This window comes from Melanotaenia boesemani, chromosome 16, assembly GCF_017639745.1.
Source record: "Melanotaenia boesemani isolate fMelBoe1 chromosome 16, fMelBoe1.pri, whole genome shotgun sequence".
Lineage (NCBI taxonomy): Eukaryota > Metazoa > Chordata > Actinopteri > Atheriniformes > Melanotaeniidae > Melanotaenia > Melanotaenia boesemani.
The window spans coordinates 14,652,369-14,675,842 of record NC_055697.1 but is presented as its reverse complement, the minus strand read 5'-3'; the positions used below and the strand labels follow the sequence as shown (position 1 = coordinate 14,675,842).

Genomic DNA, 23,474 nt, shown 5'->3' with positions numbered 1-23,474 from the left:
GTACAGGTTTGAGGCTGTTATATTAGAATAGTCACAAAATGTCCTCATACTGTATCTATCCTTATAATTTTTGTCAGTGATGCTAAGTAGTGATATCCCTGAAAAAAAAATCTCACTAATAAACCAACTTAAGTCAATATTACTGCTAGAGCGTCTATTCACATCTTTGTACAATAACTACCACCAACCCTAAAGCAAAGGAAGCAATACTCCCAATTTACTCCTGTTTGTAACATGTGCCATTATTTTTCATGGTGGCGCCTACTGTATCTACACTGATGGCAGCCTGCTAGGGTCCACATCTGACCAGAGTTGCAGTTTGCACAACAGACTAATTGGGAGGAGTTTGTCCTTAGCTTCAGTCTTGCAGCAACACATCATTAGCGAGCCGGAGAGAGAGGCTTTGGGACAGGGCTCATGGTTAAACACAGGTTGAAGAATGCCTACTGATTCTTCCACTGAGAGCAACCCACCTTTAACGCTTTGTTATACAAAGCTACAGTCTATACTGATGAAATGGTGGATAGTGCTCTTTATGATCAGGCACACGGTCTCTATTTAACCATGGCAGATATCACACTGGAGCAGCAGCCTCTCTTATCAGAACGCCTGATGACATCCAAGTATCTAACTTAGCACCCTAGAACTAGGTCGATGTTAATGAATAATTTAGTCCCAGATGCTCAATAGATTCCAACTGAATAATGAAGGCATGTGGGCCTCTCAGACTGTGAGTTCAGCCCGGTGTATTGCCTGGCCTTCGCCCACACTGTTCCTACTGCTGGCCTGCCAAGCTGTCAACATCATGTGCTCACACAGAAACAGACTTGCAAAGCTGAGAGACAATGAAATGGCATTATAAATATCACAGCAAGCTATGCAACAAACACTGATGGATTTTATAACATACATTACTTATCATGTTCAAAACATCTTTGAACAGTTCAAAAAAAGCTCTGATGCAAAGCTTCATGGTGACACAACAGATTGTCGCAGCGACTTAGAGTAGAGTGATAAAGAACAGGGAGCAACCAGCCGGGTAGAAATTGGGTTATTTTTCAGCTGTATCCACTACAAAGAGGATTTGCATAAGATTCTGCATTTTTCCACAAATAGATAAACAAATCTCTAGACCAGGCAAGAACAGAAACGTAAGTAAATAAATTAATACTCATGCAGACCAAAAATATAAGGTATGATCAGGTTAGTTGATATTTTCACATGTTTAAGAACTGTTAAGATGATTTAAAAAGAAACATGACATTAACTGGACCTGGTTAAAAGTTAATATGCTGTGGACTAAATGGAGCAGCTTTGAAACTACACTGCATCTGCATAATTTCATGATAACAGCACTTCTCTAAACAGTCCTGATTTTTCTGACTCCAACAGCTTCAATTTGAGCAACATCAAATCATGAGGTTAAATAATTTCTATTGTTGAAACTTCCAGTAATTACTAGAGGCATTATACTATGCATTATTTTCTTCTGTATACAGTGTGAGCAGAACTACACTCTGTAGGTAGTGTGATCATCTGAGCACAAGAGAATTAATTTAAAACATGCTGACATTTCTTAAGGGCAATTTCCTCTGAATAATTGGTATGGGCTTCTATCTGTTTTGACTGCAAGTACATGCGCTAATACAGAACTGGCCATGGTGGACAGCTGTTTGCACTTTCTCAGTTACGAGAAGCAGTGCCTCTTGGGACAATACGCTTTGCTTTATTTAAAATGAAGCAGCTGTTGCTGCAAGTGGACCTCAGGCTCAGTATCAGAGTGTCATTAAAAAAAGAATGGTCTGAGGCCCTGTTTTCTCCCTTGGTTCCCACATGTTCCTGTCTTGCAATACATCTTCCTCAGGGCTTAAGTCACTTCACCTCACACAGTCTTACAAGGTGCTGGAAGGCAACTTCGCACACCTAGTAAACATAACATGCACCGTGGAAGTAGTTTCTCAAGGAAAACACACACATCCCAGCTGGGATTAACACAAACAAGGATCAGGGACTATAAGACATAAATAAAAAAAAAAAAAAGTGTGTACACTGTGTGTTGAAAGGAATGAATCAATCTAACTTCTGATAAAACAATAAGGATCAGGTCAGTTGTAAAATTTGGTGCACAGGCCCAGAAAAGCTTCTGTTGTGTAAAATGAAAGTCAGCATTCAAGAAAGGGACCTAAATAGAAGAGTAGGCTTTTCTTTAGGAAGGTAAGTATATGAGGCAATTGCAGAGCCACTTCAAAATGTACACATACCTATGCCCTTGTTAACTATATTCCCTCAGTGGGACCTGAGAATACTGCTTTGTGAGGACTGCTTTTAATGTAGCTGCTTCAAGGCACTGCTTTGTAGACGTTACACAAGTCCCCCCTCAGGACTCTGTTCAGCTCATTTTCCAGGAACAGTCATCTGCATGGCCTTGATGCAAATTCTAGATGTGATATGGCTCAGGCACCACAGCAACAAGGATAGTTGTCTGGCTGCGTAGGAGGAAACACCAAGTCCATTTCCCAGTCAGCGTGTCTGCGTCACACTGTCACCATTCCATCAGTGACTCACGGTGAACCATGTGTGACTGCAGCCTAATTCATCCACTCAAACAACTCGAGACATTTTGCACAACGTATGATAAACAGCTGATATTTTGATTTCTAACTGAGCCTGGTGCTTATTATTTATTAGTGGGGATGTATAAATAATGCGCATACAATATGGACGAGTGCTTGAAACCATCTCACAGTGCAGAGAGTGCATAGTGAGTGGTTGCCATGTAGGGTACAGCTTCTAGCAGATTACACAGAGAAGCCTGGATGCCTTCTGTTAGCTACATGCTCTAAATGATAAAATCTGAATATGATATGCATAAAACACTATCTGCTTCTATCTACCTCCTACGCTTCCCCCCTCATGTTCTCTCATTTACTCTTGCTCTTGCCAGTGCCTAAACACTGCTCCATAGAAGTATATTGCATGGTCGACTTTGTCTCTTGTCCTTATCCTTGCTTTCACACTCCTCAGATAAATGAAATCTGTCGGCATTGAAGCATTTTCCCCTCTGGATGCCCTGATATTTTCGTTATCTGAAATCGAATCTGGAGCTCTGTGCGTGTCTGTTGCTTGCCTTGGTAGTAATCTGGCCTGAGAGCATAGAACTGCCCAGGAGGAATATCATACACCAAGGATAAGTCTGCGAATGAGGGGAGGCATGACAATTACTGGAGAATGGCTTGTAATCATGGTGCTTTCTATGTAAATGCTGACATAAAATTTTGTCATTTCTGGAAAATATTTCTGTTCAGTCCTAAAAGACTATGCACTTTTTCATTTTTATGTTCGTTTCCTCGCAAATCTAAAAATAGATGACAAATCTAAGCATGATGCTGTGCATGTTTTGAGAAAGAGCGCACGAGAGAGGAGATATGCAGCTTGGCCACAAATCACTGTCTTCATGACTTTACCTGCATCTTGACATGAAGTCCCAGTCCCTCGTGAGGTGACAGGAACAAATTTGTCATCCTAATATAGATGCCATCATTGCTGAGATGAATGTACTCAGGCCTAATTCCCATGTGTAACGTTTGCAAAAACATGGCAGGAGGAAAGAGGAAGAGCAGCTTTGCCCTACAACCACAGACCAGGTCGCCAGCAGCTCAGAGTCTACCAGTCAAATCGGATTCTTGCAGTCTGGGTCAGGATATGGCATTTACCAAGGGATGAGTGTGAATTAAAAAATGAAAAAAAAAAAAAAAAAAAAAAAAAAAATGAATGAAAGAAGATCAGAACAGATGGTTGGAATAAAAAAAAACCAAATCAAAATTATGAGAAAAACATTTTTCATGTGAAATTAATTTTATCACTATTTTATTTTTGTTGCAATGTGGATTTTTTTAACACAACTTATATCCAATCATTAGAAACATTAGTGTCAATGACAAAAGATCAACTCAAATCAGCTTATCTTCATTCCAGTCGTTGATAATAATCTTCCATAAATTTACAGAAAGCGCATCAGATACTCCAATACTGTCAGGCTTGTTTTTAATGACGTAGCTTATTTTTCTAAAGTAAAATAATAAGTTATTCCCTTTCCGCCATTGTGCTGTAGCACAGGTCACCTCTATTTTCCAAACACCTTTTCATTTTTAAAAGGCAGATGTTAAGTAAAGATCTCATATTTTTTGGATGTAGCAACAACCTTTTCACCAACAGTTTGACTGATTGGACAAAATCGTGGAGATTCGTGGAGATTCCCACATGCAATGGAATGAAGATCCTCTTTGAACTTTACATTTATTGCAAGTATGTGGAATGTCGGGGTAAAGTAGACTCAGGTATAGACTCGGTTTGAAACTAAACACACTGCAGTTACGTAAGTCAAGAAGATAGACTTCCTTTGCTCATGCTGCACATCTCTACTTAGTTCAAGAAATACCTGCTGTATAATCTTGCTAACAGACAGAGACAAACAAAGAAAACCTCTGCCTCTGTATTCATCTTGGTGCAGGCATAAAGGAGTTTTTGGATGCATAAGTTAGAGTGTGCCTTACACTTCCTATTAGCCCCAGAAAAAAATATTTTTAAAAGGGGAATGAGCTCAGCACAGCTCAATAAGCAGTTGGCACACAGCTCCTGCTCATGTATAAACTATCGGATCACTGAATCTTGCAGGTGGAAGCAAACCATTGCAGGAGAAACTGTATCTTATGTTTAACAGCTGGCCTCAGAATATTTTCTGTTTCTACAAATCAAGAGAGCAAAAACCCTGAGACAAAAATGTGTTTTATAAAAATATGCTGCAAAGCTGCCAGCGTCTCCTCCGTATTCAAACCAACACTTTATGAAAAAGATACTACAGTCATGCTGCGAGGGTTTCATTCTTGTCCAGACAGACTCAGTGGGCTGATCTGTAGTCATGTACTGCTAAGAGTAATGATGCACCTCGGAAATCCAAGGTATTTTGTCCATGCTTTTCATTTTAAGGTATTTTTGGGTCTCCAGTGATGTTTTCAGTAGCTTGACAGAGACGGGATCGCAGTGAGGGGTTGACATACAGCAAAGGATTTAAAACTGGGAATGCTGCATCAAGAAGCTGTAGCCTCCATACATTTATTGTCCATTCATAATGGAATAGGCAGTTACTGTGATGCACTTGACTGAAAGAATTTCAGCAAAACTTGAACGATGAAGATGACTAGTTGTCTGTACAAGCTAATTGCCAAATATCTACTTGCTGCAGACAAGCCTGATTATCAGGCCCATCAAAATCCAAAAACTACCAACATCCATCAAATCAAATGAACACATGTTGCTTCACACTAGCATGCATGTGTTCACCTCTGCCAAGGTCGATCAGACTACAGAGTCAAATGGACTATATGTGTACAACCCAGTGGTGAAGGGCAGTTTCAGTAACAGCCCCTGGTGTGGTCAAGATGATGGATATGATCCGTTGCTGGGAGTGAACACTGCAGGCCTGAGGCCAACCCAGGTCTTTGGTGTTACCTCCTTTACCATCTGTCAGCACTGGGTGGGCACAGAAGCATGACCGGGTCTGGGACATCACACACCAGGACCACCGAAAACGGCACACCTCACTTCAGGGACAAGGTGAGGAGATCAGAGAGTCAGAGATGAGCTGCAGAGAAGTGCTGTCCATCTACCCTGTATTCAGCCCACTTCTGCTCTGACAAAATGAGCGTTGTTGCATATGTGGTGACCGAATCATCCACTTTGACTTTTTAGTTTCTTGAGATTTAGTAAGTGGAGAGGTTTTCACGAGGAACAAAAAAAAAAACTAAATAGAAAGCTGCAGAACAATCACTACAGCAACAATAAAATGAGTTGTTTGATTGCAGTTACTGTCTTTTTTTCTCAAGTTTACAGTCTTTCACAGTAGTGGTATAATGGTCAGTCCCATATATCTGCAATGCAGGAGAAATCTTATCCTGAGGATGTTTTCTTTCTTTGAATAATTGAAGGCACCACAAGCTTACAGAGCACTGACACCAAGGCTAAACACTGCAGTGTGTGAGACAGCTACATTTAATGTTTTAAATGAAATACTTGTGCAGCATGGCTGAACCCTTCCTGATTAAATTCTCTTTCTTTAATGTGGAATATTTTGTTTTAAATCATAACCTCTGACTTTACTGTGCATTTGCTTGTCTTTTAGTTGGTGAGCACCAACCAAAAGTGAGAAGGTGGTGGCTGATTTTCATAAAAAAAAAAAAAAAACTGCAAATCTATGAGCTGGAAAAACAGTGGTTGGCAATATGGGAAAAGCAATTTCTAATACAAATATGAGACAGAGAAAAATGTAAAATGGTGTTACAACTCAGTGATTTCCCATCCATCTCTACTGATCCAAGCAATTACTTTATAAAAAAAAAGAGTTTTGGTTATATATGATGAATATGGTGAAGGCTAATGAGAAAGAAAAAAAACAAAAAAAAACAAAACAAAAAAAAAAAAAAACACCAACAAATTAAGAACAAAAACAGCTTTTAAAACAGCTGTATGGGACATTTATTTACCTTGCTTATTTAAAATAATATATTATATTTGTTTAGAGAATCAGTGGGACATTATTTAAGTTTGAGTTGACCTAAAAAAATTAAAATGCTAGAGATTCTAATACTGTCTAATTTTTAGAACAAAGATCCATCTTCTCCATGCCAATGCAATTCTAACAGGATGTGAATTCACATGTGTCATCTTTACACGCCTGTGAAGACGGTGTCATCCACCTCACTGTAACATCCTGGCTTGTGATTTGCTGCTGTCCATTCATCTCACATGTTTTAGCGTCTTTGGGATGGACTGATCTACATCTACATCTGGCTAGATGAGGAATAGAGACAAAGTTTGCATATGCAAGTTTGGCTAGGGTGGGGATAACAGCTGGATAGTTATTGCAGCACTTTAAGTCAATGTCTTTTTAAATGTGTGTTTGCAACATACAATGACAAAACAATAAAATGTCTCCGCTCTGAAACAAGCATCTCCATTTTCTAGGTTACTACTGAAATAAGGTGCTGTGACAGTGACACTTGGCAATGATCTGGTGGTGCCTGTCTCAAATCTGTATTAAGGTCTGCAGGACTTATCGGCAAATTTGAAAAGATAAAACACAGGGGAGTATGCTATGCAGTAGAACTTGACACCATCCTTCATGTAATTCAGCTGAGAGACCGTTGTTGAGCAGGGACATTAATTTACATCCTATACGTTCACAATACCCTGTACACAGCACTTAAATGCTTCCATTTTACTTCCATTAGTTGAAGACAAAACTGCCTTTTGGGTGATTTTAACTACTATATATAGTGGCCTGTCAATCAAAAGAAAACTTACTGTGCTATTATGAGCAGTCTGTTGCTTAGTAACTTGAGATATTGAAGGGAAGTGATGACCAGCTCACTGTTAAAACACGTAGACACAAAATGAGGAGAAAATTGTTGATTATGTAACATGTAACTGACAGGCTGATTATGCCTTTTGACTAAAGAAAGCTAACAGTCTGTTAAGTATGCTTTGAATCCGGCTCTGGAAAAAAAAAAAAAAAAAAAAGGAACTTGCCCCAAGTTCCTCAACTAAAATTTCCAGAGTACTACAAATGAACTGAAAAGGTATCTATTTATTTTAGTTTGACTATAGAAAAAAATCATGATGTGAAAACTGGGTTTTCATAACTTATTGGGTATTTGTTTAAATTCACAACAACACATAGAAACTAAACCTTAAGCTGCAGCTGAGACTTTTTAATGAGGGGTTTCACATACTTGCCTTTAGCAGTTAGATATTTAGCTAAATCTTTCCTAAAGAGGAAGAATAAGATGCCACAAGTGTAAAGGTATATACATATAAAAAAAACATGAGGGCAGAATCATCCTAAAGCTCAGGACTGAGTATCTTTTGATGATGCTTGAAGAAGCTCCACTCAAACCCAAGAGAAGATTCAGGTCTGAATTTTGATGCAGGGTAAGTATTAAATCTGGGATGCGAAGGCTAAATGTAGCCTCATTTTGTAAAACAATAATCCAGGCGAGAATTGGGGCTAGTGCAACAATGCCTACAGGTAAAACCAAAAAACAATAGAGACATATTGCATGGAAGGTTATTAGGGAGAGAAGCTGCAGACTGAGCAGTTATTGGACGTTAAGCTGTTGAAAATTTTTCACTCCAATATTATTGTGACACATTATTTTATTGTATTTGTAAGAGTCAGCAAGGGAGCCCAGAATGCATTCAAACACTACACTGAAGGTGTAGCAGTGCACCATGTCAAATCTTCCATTATCCCTGGGAATTGCAGAGATGCCAGGTTTCTGCCAATCATGTCAGAGAACAAGACAAACATAGCCACTTAGAGCCAGTTCAGCTTTAACTCAGCCATGTGCTGTGATTGCAAATGAAATGACCCACACAATGCGTTTTGAATGTTCCTCACTTTCACTGAATGGCCATTACTCCCACCTCACTCAGGGTTAATTTAGAAATAGTGGGGCCAATTGGCTATTTGGTGGCAATGATGTGCCATAGCGGTCATTCATTCTCCCCAGGAACAGGCTATAGGCATGCATTTCTTGATTTTATTTATTTTTTTAACCAGCAACAAGCTGTAAAAATAAAATAGTTAACTGTAAAGAGGTTATGAAAAAAGACTGAAATGCCCCATGAAGTTAAAATTTTTCTTATATTTGGGATGAGGGACCTGAGAGCAGACATTTGGATCAATATGGTCATCTTCTTTCTTTTCCTTTGAAGCCATAGCTGGTTTAACTTTTCTGTTCTTAAAAAAGACAAGTTAACATCAACTAGACAGATGAAAACAGCTGAAATAGTTCATCGTGTAATTTGAAGTTCACTATTAATGCCGAGAACACAACACAGCTTGTGTTCTAAATATTAATACACAACCATAACAATGCCCAAAGTGTGTAACATTATTGTATAAACTGCAACAATGCTCTCCTATAGAATTGTGCCCTTGTGTGTTTCCATGATGCTGAAGCCATTAACCACTTTAGATGGTGTTCCCGCAGACAACACTGGTGGACAGCAGCCTCACACAGGAATCCTTTGAGATTTATATACTGTATGTGTGCTGGCTGGGGTTGATAATACCAACCAATGCAGGTAAGGATCCATCACTGTCATGAGTACTGGCTCAATGGCTCTTCTAGATACCAGACATTTATCTTTTTTTTTTCTCTCTTTTTCTTCCTGCTGAGAGGGTAACAGCTACATAGGGTCCTATCCTCGACTGGTTTTGATTGAGCATCATCTTGTATTAGATGTTGACTTTCTGCAGGACTCTTTCATTATGTCGACCAGTGATCATAAATACACACATTTGCATCACTTGTTGGATGTTACAGAACATTCATATAAATGTACAATAAAAATGCCTGGCAAACAAGACTAAATGTTCCATTTTAATTTCATGTCTTCCTAATTTAACTGATTAAAGAAGTTAATTGTAATCATGGTTTAGGATTAACAAAAGCTACGAGATCACTACAACACTGACAGAACCTGTTCACTAGTTGTTAATGTTGCCATTAATATTTGGTTTTAGTCTGGGCTCCCATTTGGCATCAGTAACTATTGCAATTAAATGCTGAAATTTATATCCAAGTTAAAGGTAGGGTAGGAGATGTTTTCCAGGACCATTTTTTACTATATTGCTTAAAATCCCCTCCACACCCCGAATGTAGCCAGTTACGCTTTAACACAAAAATAAAAACTCAACTACCATTTGTCCCTCCCCATTCGACCCCTCTGTGTACGCCCCTCTTGGTACACGAGTAGCGCGCTCTCAGAGGCTTGGAGCACTTATAGAGAAACGAAGCAATAGCCAGAACTTGGCTAGCTTAGGATACTATATGAAAATATGGTTCACATGTAAACGTAAGGGACATTATGGCAGAATACGTGCCTGTATTGAGTCGGAAGATAAAATCTGTTTTGGAAAAAGGTTACTTCCAAAAAATAAAGCTAAAGGAGAGCAGGGCATGGGCTCTACTCCTTGATAGGTAAGATATTATTATGTCTTTATGACTTTTGGAGAATATTAATTGGTTTGCAGCATTATGTTGGTATTTTAATAAGTATCCAGTCAGTTAGAGGATAAATGCACTGTAGCATTTTTTTTTTTTTACCAGGCAAGTTTACTAAGTGAAACAAAAGCTGGGGACACACTACACAATTTTTTGCCAGATTTTCCCCTCAATTTCCAGGTCGGCACTAGTTGCGGGCTGTCGACATGACAAGTTGGCGCAGAAATCTGTTGGTGTGTGATGGGGTTCAGACTCAAAATTGCAAATGTGTGAGGCGAACAAACCATGCCCGACTGCAGTCGCTGTATTTAAATTTGTTAGAATTTTTTGAGGTGAATCTGGTAGTGTGTACAGTTTAAAGACTCAACTAAAATACATGCATCAGCGCTCATGATCCCTTGGAAACAAGCATTGTGCATTTCTATGCTTTGGAGGCGTGACTTCAGGGGGAAGTTTCACGAAAGGGTTTGGACTTTTGAATTGTGTATTTTCAAAATGCTAGAACCATTTTTCCAGGATCTCCTACCCTGCCTTTAAGGAAAGTTAAACTTTTTAGGTGTAATGAGGATGGCAGCAATAGTTCCTATTTTGCAGTAGGGGTGTGTGGCATCTCTTGGTGACTATATATGTACAGTAGGTGGTTCATTGTTTCTGAATGCAAACACAAGTGCATTATAGTATATAATTGGATATGAGCAGGCACCGCAGCAGGGTAGAGACACCTCATTATGAAATGACACTCCGGCACATACAACACGATACCTTCCCTGCATTTAGCAGGAAGCACACAGCAGAAAGAAGAAGAAAAAAAGGTCACTACAGAGAAAATCTGACACTCAAAGTTTAGAATCTCTACGTCAGGAAGCCCCAAAATATGAGATAACATCAAGGCAAGGTCTCTGTGTTATTCGCTATCTTTGTGCTGGAGGGAGTTTTAGGTCTCAGGATTGAATCAATCCAATTATCCCGACTGTGATGTGAATGTAAAATTTAAATTGCAATTAAAATACCAATTCTGACTCATCAGCTTTTTTCCCTTTGTGTATTTCTCTCCCGATTAAACCACTGTGCACTAAGATGATCATTTTTATGTTAATAAAGCACAAATGGACACAGTGGCTTTAAAAGAATGACATTAGTGCAACATTTCCTTAAAGCCAAACTTCACAGAATTCAATAATAATATAAACCCAGAAAAGAATTCAGAGAACTTTCTCATAGGGCACCTGAGAAAAGGTGATCCCTTCAAAATCATTTTTCTATGTAATAACTTTACCTTTCCAGATGATTGGAGCCATGCAAGCAGACACGCCCTAAATCTGCAGAAACCATGTGCTAGAATTTTTACACATTCTGAAAAACAAGACAGTTAATATGTGTCCCTATGTTGCTTTTTGTGTGTTTTACCTTATTATGGCAGTTATCAAAACCTGTTAGACACAAGGAGTTATGTGTGTTAAGTAAATTAAGTCATTTTATATCAATACCACATGCTTTTTTCTGCCATACAAAGAAATGTTTAAATGGTTCAACAGGAGCTTAGTGTCTGCACATCTCTTTTTCCAGGCTTCAGAAAATTGAGAGTTTGAGTGAGAGGACAATTTTCCTTCACTCAGTCTACAAATGCATGTATGCTTGCTCTTGCACAGCATAATTTGCATCTTCTACAGCACGATTTCCACCAAGTTTCCCCATGTAATGTCGGGACTGATATAACCTCTGTGTCTGTTAGCCATTTTCTGTCCAATGGGGCCAACCATACTAAAATGCATGTGTCCTGACAATACTGGATACTTATGACATTAAAGCAGCGAGTGAATAAATTCCCCATCAGAGGGGAGAAGAAACAGCTGGACAATGATGAAAATGCTGACTATGCGAAAGAAAGGACACTGAATGCACCATCTCTTTTTACTGAGACCAGACACAATGTCTTTCGAAGTGCAGTGTCCTGAGACAGCAATGTCCTACTGCAGGGGCTTATCAGGCTGAATCAAACTGAACACACTGACATCTCTCAATGAGCACAGTTTTACACGCCTCATTCATCACCCACTCACATTTCTGTGCAGCTCTTTAATCCTATGACCTTTTTCTCTATAAATGCCTCCGAAAAAAAACCTGAAAACACCTTTTTGCCTTGACCATTCTAGTTTTTTTTTCCATTTTTTAAATGCCACTTTAAATGGCGAGCTTGCAATGTACCCTTAAAGTACAAAACCTCTCTTCACATTCATTTTACCAAATTGGTATCACAGCTACTCCACGTGAAACACTAATGACACACTGGACACTCTTCAAACAAGAGGAAGTCGTAAGAAGAAGTAGACGTTCTACAGAAGCTCCTTTTGGAAGCCTGTTGATTGCATCAAAAAATAAAAACTGATTCATAATTGCAAATGAGTAAAATTCATAGATTTACATATTCAAGCGGAATCTTAAACCATTAATAGTATAATATCAGTATAAGTAGTTTTTCTAGACATAATGTTTATTTATTTAATATACTTTACTAAAGTGTTAGTGTCAGTGCTATTTTATTTCCATTAGAAAAAAAAATGCCCTGAAAACACAGGAATCCATCTGATTTTAAGTTTGTTTCACTTGGTTCCTTGGGAGCAACACTGGACAGAAATGAGACATAATTATGGTCCATTGGCTGTTATTTCACCTGCATTACAAGCTCTTGCAGTGGTTCAGCGACTATGCTGAGTGTGAGAGAAAGCTATTCTACCCGATCAATATTTACTATTGTATTATTTCTCAGCATCTGCAGACCCTTACACAAACTGTTATGATGGCTTTAGGGCAGACAGAGTTGGGGGGGGGCAGCTGTCCTTACCACTGCTGAGAATATATATATATATATATATATATATACATATAACCTACAATGCAATGGATACAGTCTTCTGTTTTGAAGAAAAACCTATGAATGCATGTAATTTCATAGTTCCTATGTTTAGACAGTTGGATCCTAGTTTAGGGAATTAATTTAAGGTTTCAAATATTGTATTGGCAGCAATTGTTCAAACTAAGACAAGGAATATTCTACATGGCATGTCAGTTCGTTTTTAGCACAGTTACTTATCTAAACTTCACAGCTGCTTAATGCTACAGGATTCAATAGAAAATGCCTTCTCTTCTTGGCACAAACAATGTAATAATGTCCAGATAACCACATTTAGCACATTGTTTAGTTACATGTGACACTGAAGTGGTAATATGTTTCTGCAGATGCTCCTGCAGAACCAATAAAGATGGCGGAGGACCTATATGATGGTTATCACTCATATACACACCTTGTGGTGCCATATCTGATTTCAAATAGAAGAAATGCTTGAAAGAGCACATGCCGTGTTGCTCCCAGTTGTGGAACAATGACTTGTTTTAACTCAGTTTTTAGGTCATAAGACTCAAGGAGAGGACAGACATGACACATGCATAAAAGGAAGGGATGTTTTGTTTAAATAAGGGCTTAATAATGGGATGTGATACAGGTTTTTAATCCCGGACATGACTGACTTCATATGAGCATGACAAAAAATGGATAGAGTCCAGACAGTAATGGCAGAGTTATACAAAGCCGGGCTTACCTGCTGAGGTTCTCGTGGTGTGGTCTGCTTGACTCTCCTGCTGGATGCAGTGGTGGTGGTGATCTCCATGATGGACGTTGATGTCTCGGAGCGATTAGCTGTGGTACTCGATTGTGGTGTGATCGAAGAGGGTGACTCCCCGACGAGTCGCACGCTGCCCTGGATCTTTATGTTAGGATCCCCCTCGGCGGCCATGTTGAACACCTTTAAGCCGTTATAGTAGAGGCCTGAAAGCTGACCCTGAAAGGATCGACTGCGATCTCGCTCCCAGCCTCCAATCTGTATAGTGGTTTGGCTGTTGAAGATTGTAAGCTGTCGCCCTGCAGAAAAAGAATGTTACATATATACGAGAATGCTGAACTGTGGACTCAGCCACTTTTACTGAACAGGAAATAAAAGGACAGAAAGACAGATTATTTGCCCAGGGGCTAATGAGACCAATAAATTACAAGGTGTAAAGGGCAAACCCTGGTAATTTATTGCAATTATAAAAATGAGATGGCCATGAAAAAAAAGACATGAACACAGGATTAAGAAATACAAAAAAAACGGTCAAATAAAAACAAACAATGCTTTGCTAAAAGGGAAGACTAATCTGTAATAGCAAGGAAAAAAATATAAAAGTAACTGAAACAGCTACGTCAATGTGGAAAATTGAACTACTCTAACCCTTGAAAAAAATAAAAATAAATATTACATATATATATATATATATATATATATATATTTATATATATATATATATATCTAGCAATGTTTACATAATATTTTAATCTATCTCTATAAGTTGAAAGAGACTTATGATAAAAGAGACTGTAATGGAAACCCCAGTCTCTTTACCTCTTTACTGATACTATTAATCCTTTTAGCAAAGGTAACCAAATAAAACTTATACACAGGTATGGCTTAATGCAAAGAAAAAAAATCCCCCTTCAAAAAAAATAAAAAAATAAATAAAAATAAAATAAAATAAAAAAAACAAACAAAAAAACAAACAAAAAAAACAAAATAAGCCAAACGAACGAAATTGCATATTTATAATGCAAATCTGATGAATAAACAACAACAACAAAAAAAATTATAAAAATGAAGGGGCTAATTTCACATTTTAAATAAAAAATATGAATTAGTATTGAACTTTAAAAACAAAGCATGCACTCAGTTTGTTTTATATCACAGTTCATTTATCTAAAGCCCTATACATATTTACAATGTCTGTTAAAGGGACTCAAAATTCTGATGCCAATTGATATTACACACTATTTATCACTGATAGCAGTTTAATCAGAAGAAATCGAATGACACTAAATAACATACTGTATATGTACTATAAATGTTTCACAAGTGTTTCAAATAACACTTAGCAGCTAATGAATGAAGTAAAAATTTTAAATTTATCATTTATGTTTACAGCAAAATGCTACAGTAATTTATAGACATTTTAACAATGCTGCTGTTACTTCAGTAAGAGGATTTATAGTCATATTTACAGTCCCTTTAACCTTTAGTTAACAAGAAACACGTATTAAAACAGCTGACAACTATCAAATAAATACATTATTATAAAAAGTATGAAACACTGCTAAATTTAACTGTTCAAATCATTTTATTTTAAAGTTTTACTGAACATTTATTTTTAAGGTTTATTATTTACAAAATACAGCTACAACTTCGTTAAGATCAATTTATTTTATTTGAAATTTTAATCAGTGATTTTTACCTTTGTCGAGTAGCCATTCGTCAACTACTCGACCAAGTCGGTATGGGATTCGCTGTCTAGCAATCGCCAGGCGTTCGTTATCATTGTTGCCTTTAAAGTTTAAAGAGACATTTCATTGGTTACAATCTGTAAGGTCAAAGGTTAAATATTCATACTTAAAGCTGGAGTTATACAACTGCACAAGGTTTTTCTATTTAAAATGTTTTGTAAATTTAAAAAAAAAACAATATTTACTAAGACATAATTTAAACAAACTTCACTCTCTTTATTTTATTTTAGCCAACACATTAGGCCTATATTAATTTAAAATAAGTTAACTGGCATGTAAACGTTTCATCTAGGTTAATAAAACTATATTATAAACCAACCAAACTAAAAAAAGAAAATATATATATATTTATACATGTCCATTACAAAGTCTAGACACAAAATTTCTATCCAATTTGTCATTTCCTTCTATGCCTTTTTAACTGGATTTTTAAAGGATAATCATTTAAATTTATTATTAAATCAACCTTTTATGGTTTAAAGTATAAAACAATTTAACTTGAACATATTACAGATGCACACCCCATTTAAAAAATAGCCTAATTGACAAGAAATAATAAGCTATTTGCATATTACAATTAATACAGTGTACTCAGATTATCTAGTCAGAGAAAAGTCAAAACACAATGTCAAAGTAGATACATACATTGTAAAAACCTTTAATAAAAATGCTTTGACAAAAGCTTCGACTCATAAAGTCATGGGCTCGACTGGAGTTTGTCAGAGAGGTTTTCAAAGGCTCTTCAAAAATAAGCTAAATAAGTGACAGAAAAAAAAGGAGAGCAACTACAGAAAAACCCCCACTTCACATTGTAGGGACACTTTGACTTTAATGAGGGCAAACTCTGCATCACCCTTTTGTCAAGGCCAATAACCTCTCCAGAACAGAAGACGTTCCGCAAACTGGCACTGTCTCTGAGTACTTTTCCTCCGGTATTGTCCAGTGAGATTGAATTCAGTCAGCTCCATTCTTCCGGCAGATTGACAATGTTTGTCCCATCAACTATATTAATTTAGTTCTGGCAGATAAAGGATCTGGTAGCTAGCAATGAGTCAGTGGAGAATGACTTCACAGAGGAATGGATTGTAAAGACATGAGTGAAAGAAGGCAACCTTGTAACAGACGCACCTTTGGTATAATGACTTAGATGCATAAAAAGACATTTTTTAATTGCATCACCTGAAATAATTGTGGGAAATCAGCTGCTCAAGCAAAGGTTTAAGGCTTGCTTGTACAACTCATGGACTTTGGCTGCAGCTAACTGTACCAGGTTGGAGCACTAAAGGATGGAGGAACATTTAGTGGAGCCTTTCAAAATGATAGGAAAAGATACACTGAATTACAAGAAAGCCATATGGAAACAAAGTGTGCAGTTTTGTTTGACTAATCAGTTAATGAGAGTACAGCATTTCTAAACAATACCCAGTCATCTGACATTACACTGCACACTGAGACAACTGGGTCCTTTTCACAATGAGAGCATCACATCGTACTGTTTTGCCAACATCATTAGTGTCACATGAAAAGAGCCTTAAGCATCAGCTACCACTTTAACCATCAATGTTGTACTGGATTAAAGCGGTGTATTTTTAAACATCAGAACCTTTTCTAAAATTTAAACAGTAGTGTTAATAATAAATTTTATCAAATACAAAGTGAAACTGGAGTACAAAAAAAAAAAAAAAAAAAAAAAACTATGACCAAGGGAACAGTCCTAAAAGCTACAAATCTTCAAGGGCATTCAGTCTCTTGGCCTATTTTTTAAAGCTGAAATTAAAAGTCCATCAGTTATATGGTCTGGCATTTTAGTACTGTGTTATGCCGATTCCAAGTGATGTGTAAAATCAAGGCACAATTATACTGTCAGGACCAATCAATACAGTTGCATCACTAATAGTTTCCCTAGAAACAAGCTATGGAACGTGGTTTTGGACTGAAAGAACATCTTAAAGTTGTCCTTAACTATTTAAGAAAGTGAAATATCTTTCTTGTATTCACAGAACAGGAGGTGTGGACAGTCATAGCCCAATAAAATCTATTTGTAGGAACATTTTTAATCCCTTTCTCCAAGCATGAAGGGAATTTTCTGTGAAACTGGAGTTAATACTGACAACTTAAGTATCCTGTGATTGGTTTAACACATCAATGCACAACTTCAGCCCTTACCTGCTCCATCATTACAATATACATGCATACATTGAGGTGAAAACATTACCTTTAAAAGTAAAAAAAATAAATAAATAAATAAATACAAAATCAGGCACCTGAAAGAATCATTCTCACTCCCTGTATTCCATAGTAAACCCAAAAAACTGTTTGGCCCTAACTGGCTTTTTCCAACATTTCTAAGGACTTTGTAAGAGTTCCTCTGATCCAAAAGTTCCTTATCTTTTATCTCTTTATACTCTGTCCTCATTAGTCTTCTTGTCTTAAAAGGAAAACCTTGCAGAGCTGAGCGCACTTCAAACTGACATGCATGTAATTTTACATTCAACAGTTTTATATTACTAGTAAAACTCAAACGATGCATTTTCTTCCCCTGGAAGACTTCCTTTGGGAAGCTCTGCACAGTATTTTCATGCATACAGCCATTGGTAAATACTGCGTTTGTGTAGGACCACACAGCTGTACCTTCTGATAGTTTAAATGAGACAAATTAATGAATAATCCTTGATGGCTGTTGGAATGAACATTCAAGGGATTTGTTCATTCCTGTCACCTCCATTTGTCAGTCATGGAGTGTTAGTTATGTCACCTCTTCATCTACCGTGACACCTCGTCTGATAGGAGGTCAGCATCAAACTGGGCTCTGGAGAACAGTTAACCTGCAGCTGCTGCAAGGACAGTGAGGACATATGGATCTACACTCTAAAACAGCAGCATTTTCAAGTAATAGACTTTTCTTAACAAGTTCATTTTTAGCTTTCTGATGCTCTCTCAGATTCTTAGCAGTAAAGTTGATGTTTTGTGTTTTTCTTTTAAAATTAAAGCTTTCGTAAAATCTATGTATATACTTCTATTTCTATTCTATTCCCAACTTTCTTGATTAATTCAGGGGGACTAATAAAGAAGGGTCAGGTGGGTAAATTTTACCATACAAAAAGCAAACATATTCATACACAGTTTCCTTCACACAAACACACACCCTATCCTCCATTTTTGTGCAAAAACATGCTCTAGAAAGACTGTAGCGCTTATCTGTTTGGCTCTGCACCCCATGGCACACTCAGTCTATCCTTATACTGAGGTTAATTAAGTGTGGATATAATCAAGGTCTGATCGTGTATTGATCCCCACTGTGGGACACCATGGTGTTAAACAATGCTATCCCCTGGGCTTTGATGCAGCACCAGAGTCCATTCATCCTTCCTGTGAGCGGAGCCTGTGACTGCTGTTAAGTGGTGATTTGGTTTAGTGTGGGACAACCTGGCTTATCTCCCCTGCCAGACAGCAGCGATTCAACTGAGCCGTCCCACCTGACCCGCTTTGCCCTCACTCGCTTGTTTTCTTTTTTGTTAATAAAGTGGTCAGATAAGGTGGGAGCTTTCTCATTACAAGCACTGGAACACTCACCACGTTAAATGAACAAATATGTAAATGCCTCCTCTGTTCATGAAGCCAGGAAAGTGAAAGCGGATGGACCTACACAATTCTCACAATTACTTTTATTAATCTGCATCCTTAAAAAAAAAAAATAAAAAAATAAATCTTCCTATTTAGGCTTTGATAGCCAATGAAGCATTTTTAAGCATGCTCAGTGATGACTGCTTTGACAATTGGCTGAAGAGGCTTAAGGCTAGAGAAAGAGAGAGAGAGAAAAAAAAAACAGAGCAGATAGGATGGAGCTTTGATGGATAAAGCTAACCCCCTCTTTTCTTGTATCCGACAAAGCAGACACCAAACCGCAAGGTGAAGAAACAGTGGGTGGGATCGACAAGGGGGCAGGGGTGGACAGATAGAGGTAGAAAGGAAAGAAAAAAGAGGGAAGTGAGAGCTGAGAAGAGCGAGAGACAGGGAGCTCTGTAAGTGCACCATGCTCTGATAACAGTAAAAGAATAAGGCCAGGGACTTCTCCATTATCTTTGTGTGCAGCGCGTGTTCATTGGTGCTCTGATAGGAAACTGCACTGTACCCTGCGGGCCTGGCAGCGCCATTGTGATGGTATTACTTCCATGGCCAAGACTCAGGAGAAGGGGCTGACTTTTTTTTTTTTTTTGGTGCTGCCTAGCCTTTTGTGTGCAGCGTGGAATGAAGGCAGGACAAGAATAAAGGAAGGAGAACTAAACTACAACAAATAGGATGATGCTTTTATATCTGTGTGTGCGCTTAACATTTTAGTTTCTAATAATTGTACTAAAGACTTTTAATGGCCTATAAGCATGCAGTACGAGACTTTTTAATGAGATTACGAGGGCAGCAATAGAGGGTCTGGTGAAGCAATTATTTCCTTGCTTTGAGAGTGATCGCTCCCCTGCGTGTAAACTCTTCCTCTCTCTTTCTCACTCTCCAGCCATCATTTTTATCTTTGCTGTCTCCTTTTATTATAATCACTGTTGATCTGTGAGTGGCCTAAGAGTGGCTGAGGGCTGCTATTATGTGTGTGTTAGAGGCATACATGGATACTAATCAAGCTACCGGCAAGCTGAGAGAATAATGGTTTTGTGTGCTAGGGGTGAGGGGAGGAACCGCACAGTAATTGTGATTAGATGTAATTAGTCTGCAGAGGGCCAAATACGGTAGCTGCACTTGGCTTTGTCTCTGACGCATGATTGATGGGGATGAGATCGGTCACTTTGCCCTGCAGTGTTCATAATCCAGCACTTACCATAACAGATTTATCCTTATACCATATTATTATATAGCTTTTCCACATTGTTGCAGGTGTGGACCACAGCAAAACCGATTGTATGTTTCTTTCCCCAAGTTCATCTAGTTTATGCACAGCACATCTGCTTGTTGGTTGAAGATTAAGATGGTAGCATGAGGGCATTTAACCCTGCTACACTTGTTGCCCTCTTGACATCATGTCAAAAGCCATCAGCTTTCCTTTTCCACCCCAGGCAAATAGTGAGAATTGAGCTCCAGTCATAAAACCTTCTTTCATTTGGATGAATGCACTGGTCATAGCTAAAAGGTCACCAAACATTAATGCAAAGAAGAGAGACAGGATTCCCTCTCATTTTATACATTCTTGCAATCTAACAAATGGGATGTTGCAGCTTTTACTCTTGTGGAAAAAAAACTACACTTACTCTTTCAGTAATGTTTGGGTTTGCATTTCCAACAGTCATTTTTCCATGACTTTAATCCTCCTAAGCTTTTGTCAAAGCCTTTCAGCAGTTAAAAGAAAGTTAACAATTTCAACAACACAAGCAGTAGCATTTAAATTTAAACTACTGACGTAGTAATGTATGGACACTTTACACAAACATACCAGTGTTGCTGAGTTATTGTCCTTTGCTAGTTGAGTACCACATACTTCCCCTTTCAAATGAGGGGACACAAAGGTTATATACTCCCCTTAACTTTTAAATTTAATCTACTGTAAAGCACCACAAAACACCAGCTCTACTATCCCAGACCTGTATAATAAAACTAACATATATTATTCTTATTCAATTACTTAACACCCTTTACACTGGGCTATAATGGCTGCATTCATCTTCCACTGTCATGTAAGCTGTGTTTAGAAAAAGTGCTACAAAAATACAACTATTAGTAACACTGATGACTAAGGAAATTAACACAGCTTGGCTTTTGTATTTGAGTAATTGTACTGCTGTCAAAGTGATGAATATGAAATTGCACTTTTTTATGTTAAAACTAGATGCTGTACTGCAGCTGATCATCTAGTATTTAATTATGTGTGAGTGTCAGGTTTAATTTGACTCTGTTATTTCAGGCTTGTCTACCCCATTACCTTTATTCAATCAATCGACTGTATTGGCATGTAAATAAATATTGAAATGGGACAGAATTACTTGCCACAAAGAAAGTAGTAATTTGTCAGTGAATGGTCTATTGATTTGGGCACTTGGAGCGTGCACTGCAGGCGGATACCTATACATATAGAGACTATAATGCAGATATGTAGAAAGGGTGGCTAGCTGATGCTTCTATGCGAATCTGTAACCTAAAGTGCAATTTATATACATCAATGGCATTTAAAAGCATCCCATTAAGTGGCAGCAAACATCAGATATTCAGTAGAGAAAAAAAAAAAAAAACTCAAAAATACTGGTATTAGTCTTAACAGCTGCTGAAAAACAGAAACACAAAAAGCAATTACAGCACATGCCAAGTTAACATCCTTACAGATAAGGCTTTAACAGTTGCCTTGATAATATCTTGGTAATGTTATTGCCTTTTATCAGTAGAAAAAGTAAGTAAAGGTAAAGTGGATGACTCACCTGTGGGGTAGCGCTCAATGACTGGCAGGTCGTCCACCTGCAGAGTGGCATTACCCCCACTCCTTGTAAACTTCACTATATGGTACTTTCCGTCATTTACAAACTTTGATGTCTCCTCAATGTTAATGTCATCTGTTCCGACATTAAATACAACGGCAATGTTTCCTTTTTCCTAAAAAAAAAAAAAAAGAATAGCACAGAAAAAAAAAAAAAAAGATTTAGTAATTAAGGAAAATAATACAACAGTGTTAGATCGCTGTGTGAAAACTAAGATGTGAATTGATGGCATTGTGTGCTTTTTTCTACAAATTCAAGGACTGAGAACTTTTGCTAAAAAGTAAATCATCTTGATCGATAACCTGCAAGGTTTTCTTGGGGAGTTTACATTTTAAAAATACAGCCACTTTATCCAGACCAGCAGTGACTGAATGATTCAACTTACATCTACACCCAACATTCAACATGACATATGCTGTGAAAAGATAAACATTGTTTATTCAACAGCTGCTTTCGTTGTGTTGCTGTTTTTTGGACTTAAGGTAACTTTAGAAACATTTTCAAAAACCAAGAAAAAAGAAGTCCAGTTGCCTTTATTTGAGTTTTTAGGATTAAAATGACCTTGGTGAGAGATACTCTACACCTATTTATTCGATTTATAGGGCAAACAGCATTGGCAAATTACTACAATAAAATAGCATCATTGGACATGGAATGTGTGATGTTTCTCCAAGTGTCTCTCTGTCAGACTGCAAGACCTGCTGGCTTCACCATTAGACAGATTACTATAAGGATTATCACCTTGGCAACCCCTTTAACACAACATATGTGTTGTGCATGACTGTTCTATTACTCCTGGATGCTATAAGGTATTTATAAAAACTGACCATTTAAATATGCAAAGCCTACTGTGTCATTCTGTCATTTATCATGTACAACATCACTTTAGTCAATTATATAGCTAAGTATATCTGTACCTGCAGAGGTCCTTTGTGTGATGCTGCCATCTGCCTCTCTTATGTAATTAAAAAAAAAAAAAAAAAAAATCGCTTTAGCCCTGACTTAAGATATATCTCCATCCATGGAGTTTTTGGGCCTCCATCTTTATATTGCAGTGAATACCACGATAACAGTAATTGCATAAACACATAAGCATAAAGAAATATACCAAAAGTCTCAGAGGAAGTTTGGACCCAGCTTAGCTAGAGTCTCCTTCGCAAGATGAGTATCAGTTTTAATAAGCTCCTTTTACAGTACATGATCGAAGTCCCTGAATCATCCTGCTTAATCCAGGGGAGATGTATGTGTATGCTAGCACAGCCTCTCGCTTTCTATGCTTATGAACTGCAGTGAAAGGAGCATCTGGTTGGAAGCTCAAACCACTACAGCAGCGCAGCCCTCTGCATGTCATTATCCAGTCAGCACAAATGACTATACTACAATACTACTCTGCATCTCCATCTTTTGCTCCCTCCAACCTTCCCATGTGCACAAACTGACTTCTTTTTGAGCCTCAGCCCATTAAACACATATAAACATGCACACACAAACCTCCACCCTCCATAATGTGTGCAAGATGAGTCAAGCATGTCAGAAGAGCCAGAGGCCACTGTGCAATTAAAACCATTTGTAATG

The 23,474-nt window shown here is 37.8% G+C and overlaps 1 protein-coding gene across 31 annotated transcripts in view; it reads right to left on the bottom strand.

Moving 5' to 3' along the window:
• Positions 1–23,474, bottom strand: part of LOC121655283 (neurexin-1a) — a 275,419-nt gene that overhangs the window by 20,113 nt on the left and 231,832 nt on the right. For 23 of the 31 annotated variants that reach the window (XM_042009831.1, XM_042009825.1, XM_042009834.1 and 20 more), the window contains 3 exons: positions 21,843–22,014; positions 15,384–15,473; positions 13,664–13,983 (listed from right to left, as the gene is read on the bottom strand). In XM_042009831.1, coding sequence (XP_041865765.1) covers positions 13,664–13,983; positions 15,384–15,473; positions 21,843–22,014 — 582 coding nt within the window. The remainder of the gene's footprint in view (positions 1–13,663; positions 13,984–15,383; positions 15,474–21,842; positions 22,015–23,474) is intronic. The other 8 variants (XM_042009843.1, XM_042009845.1, XM_042009840.1 and 5 more) reach the window with 1 other exon arrangement.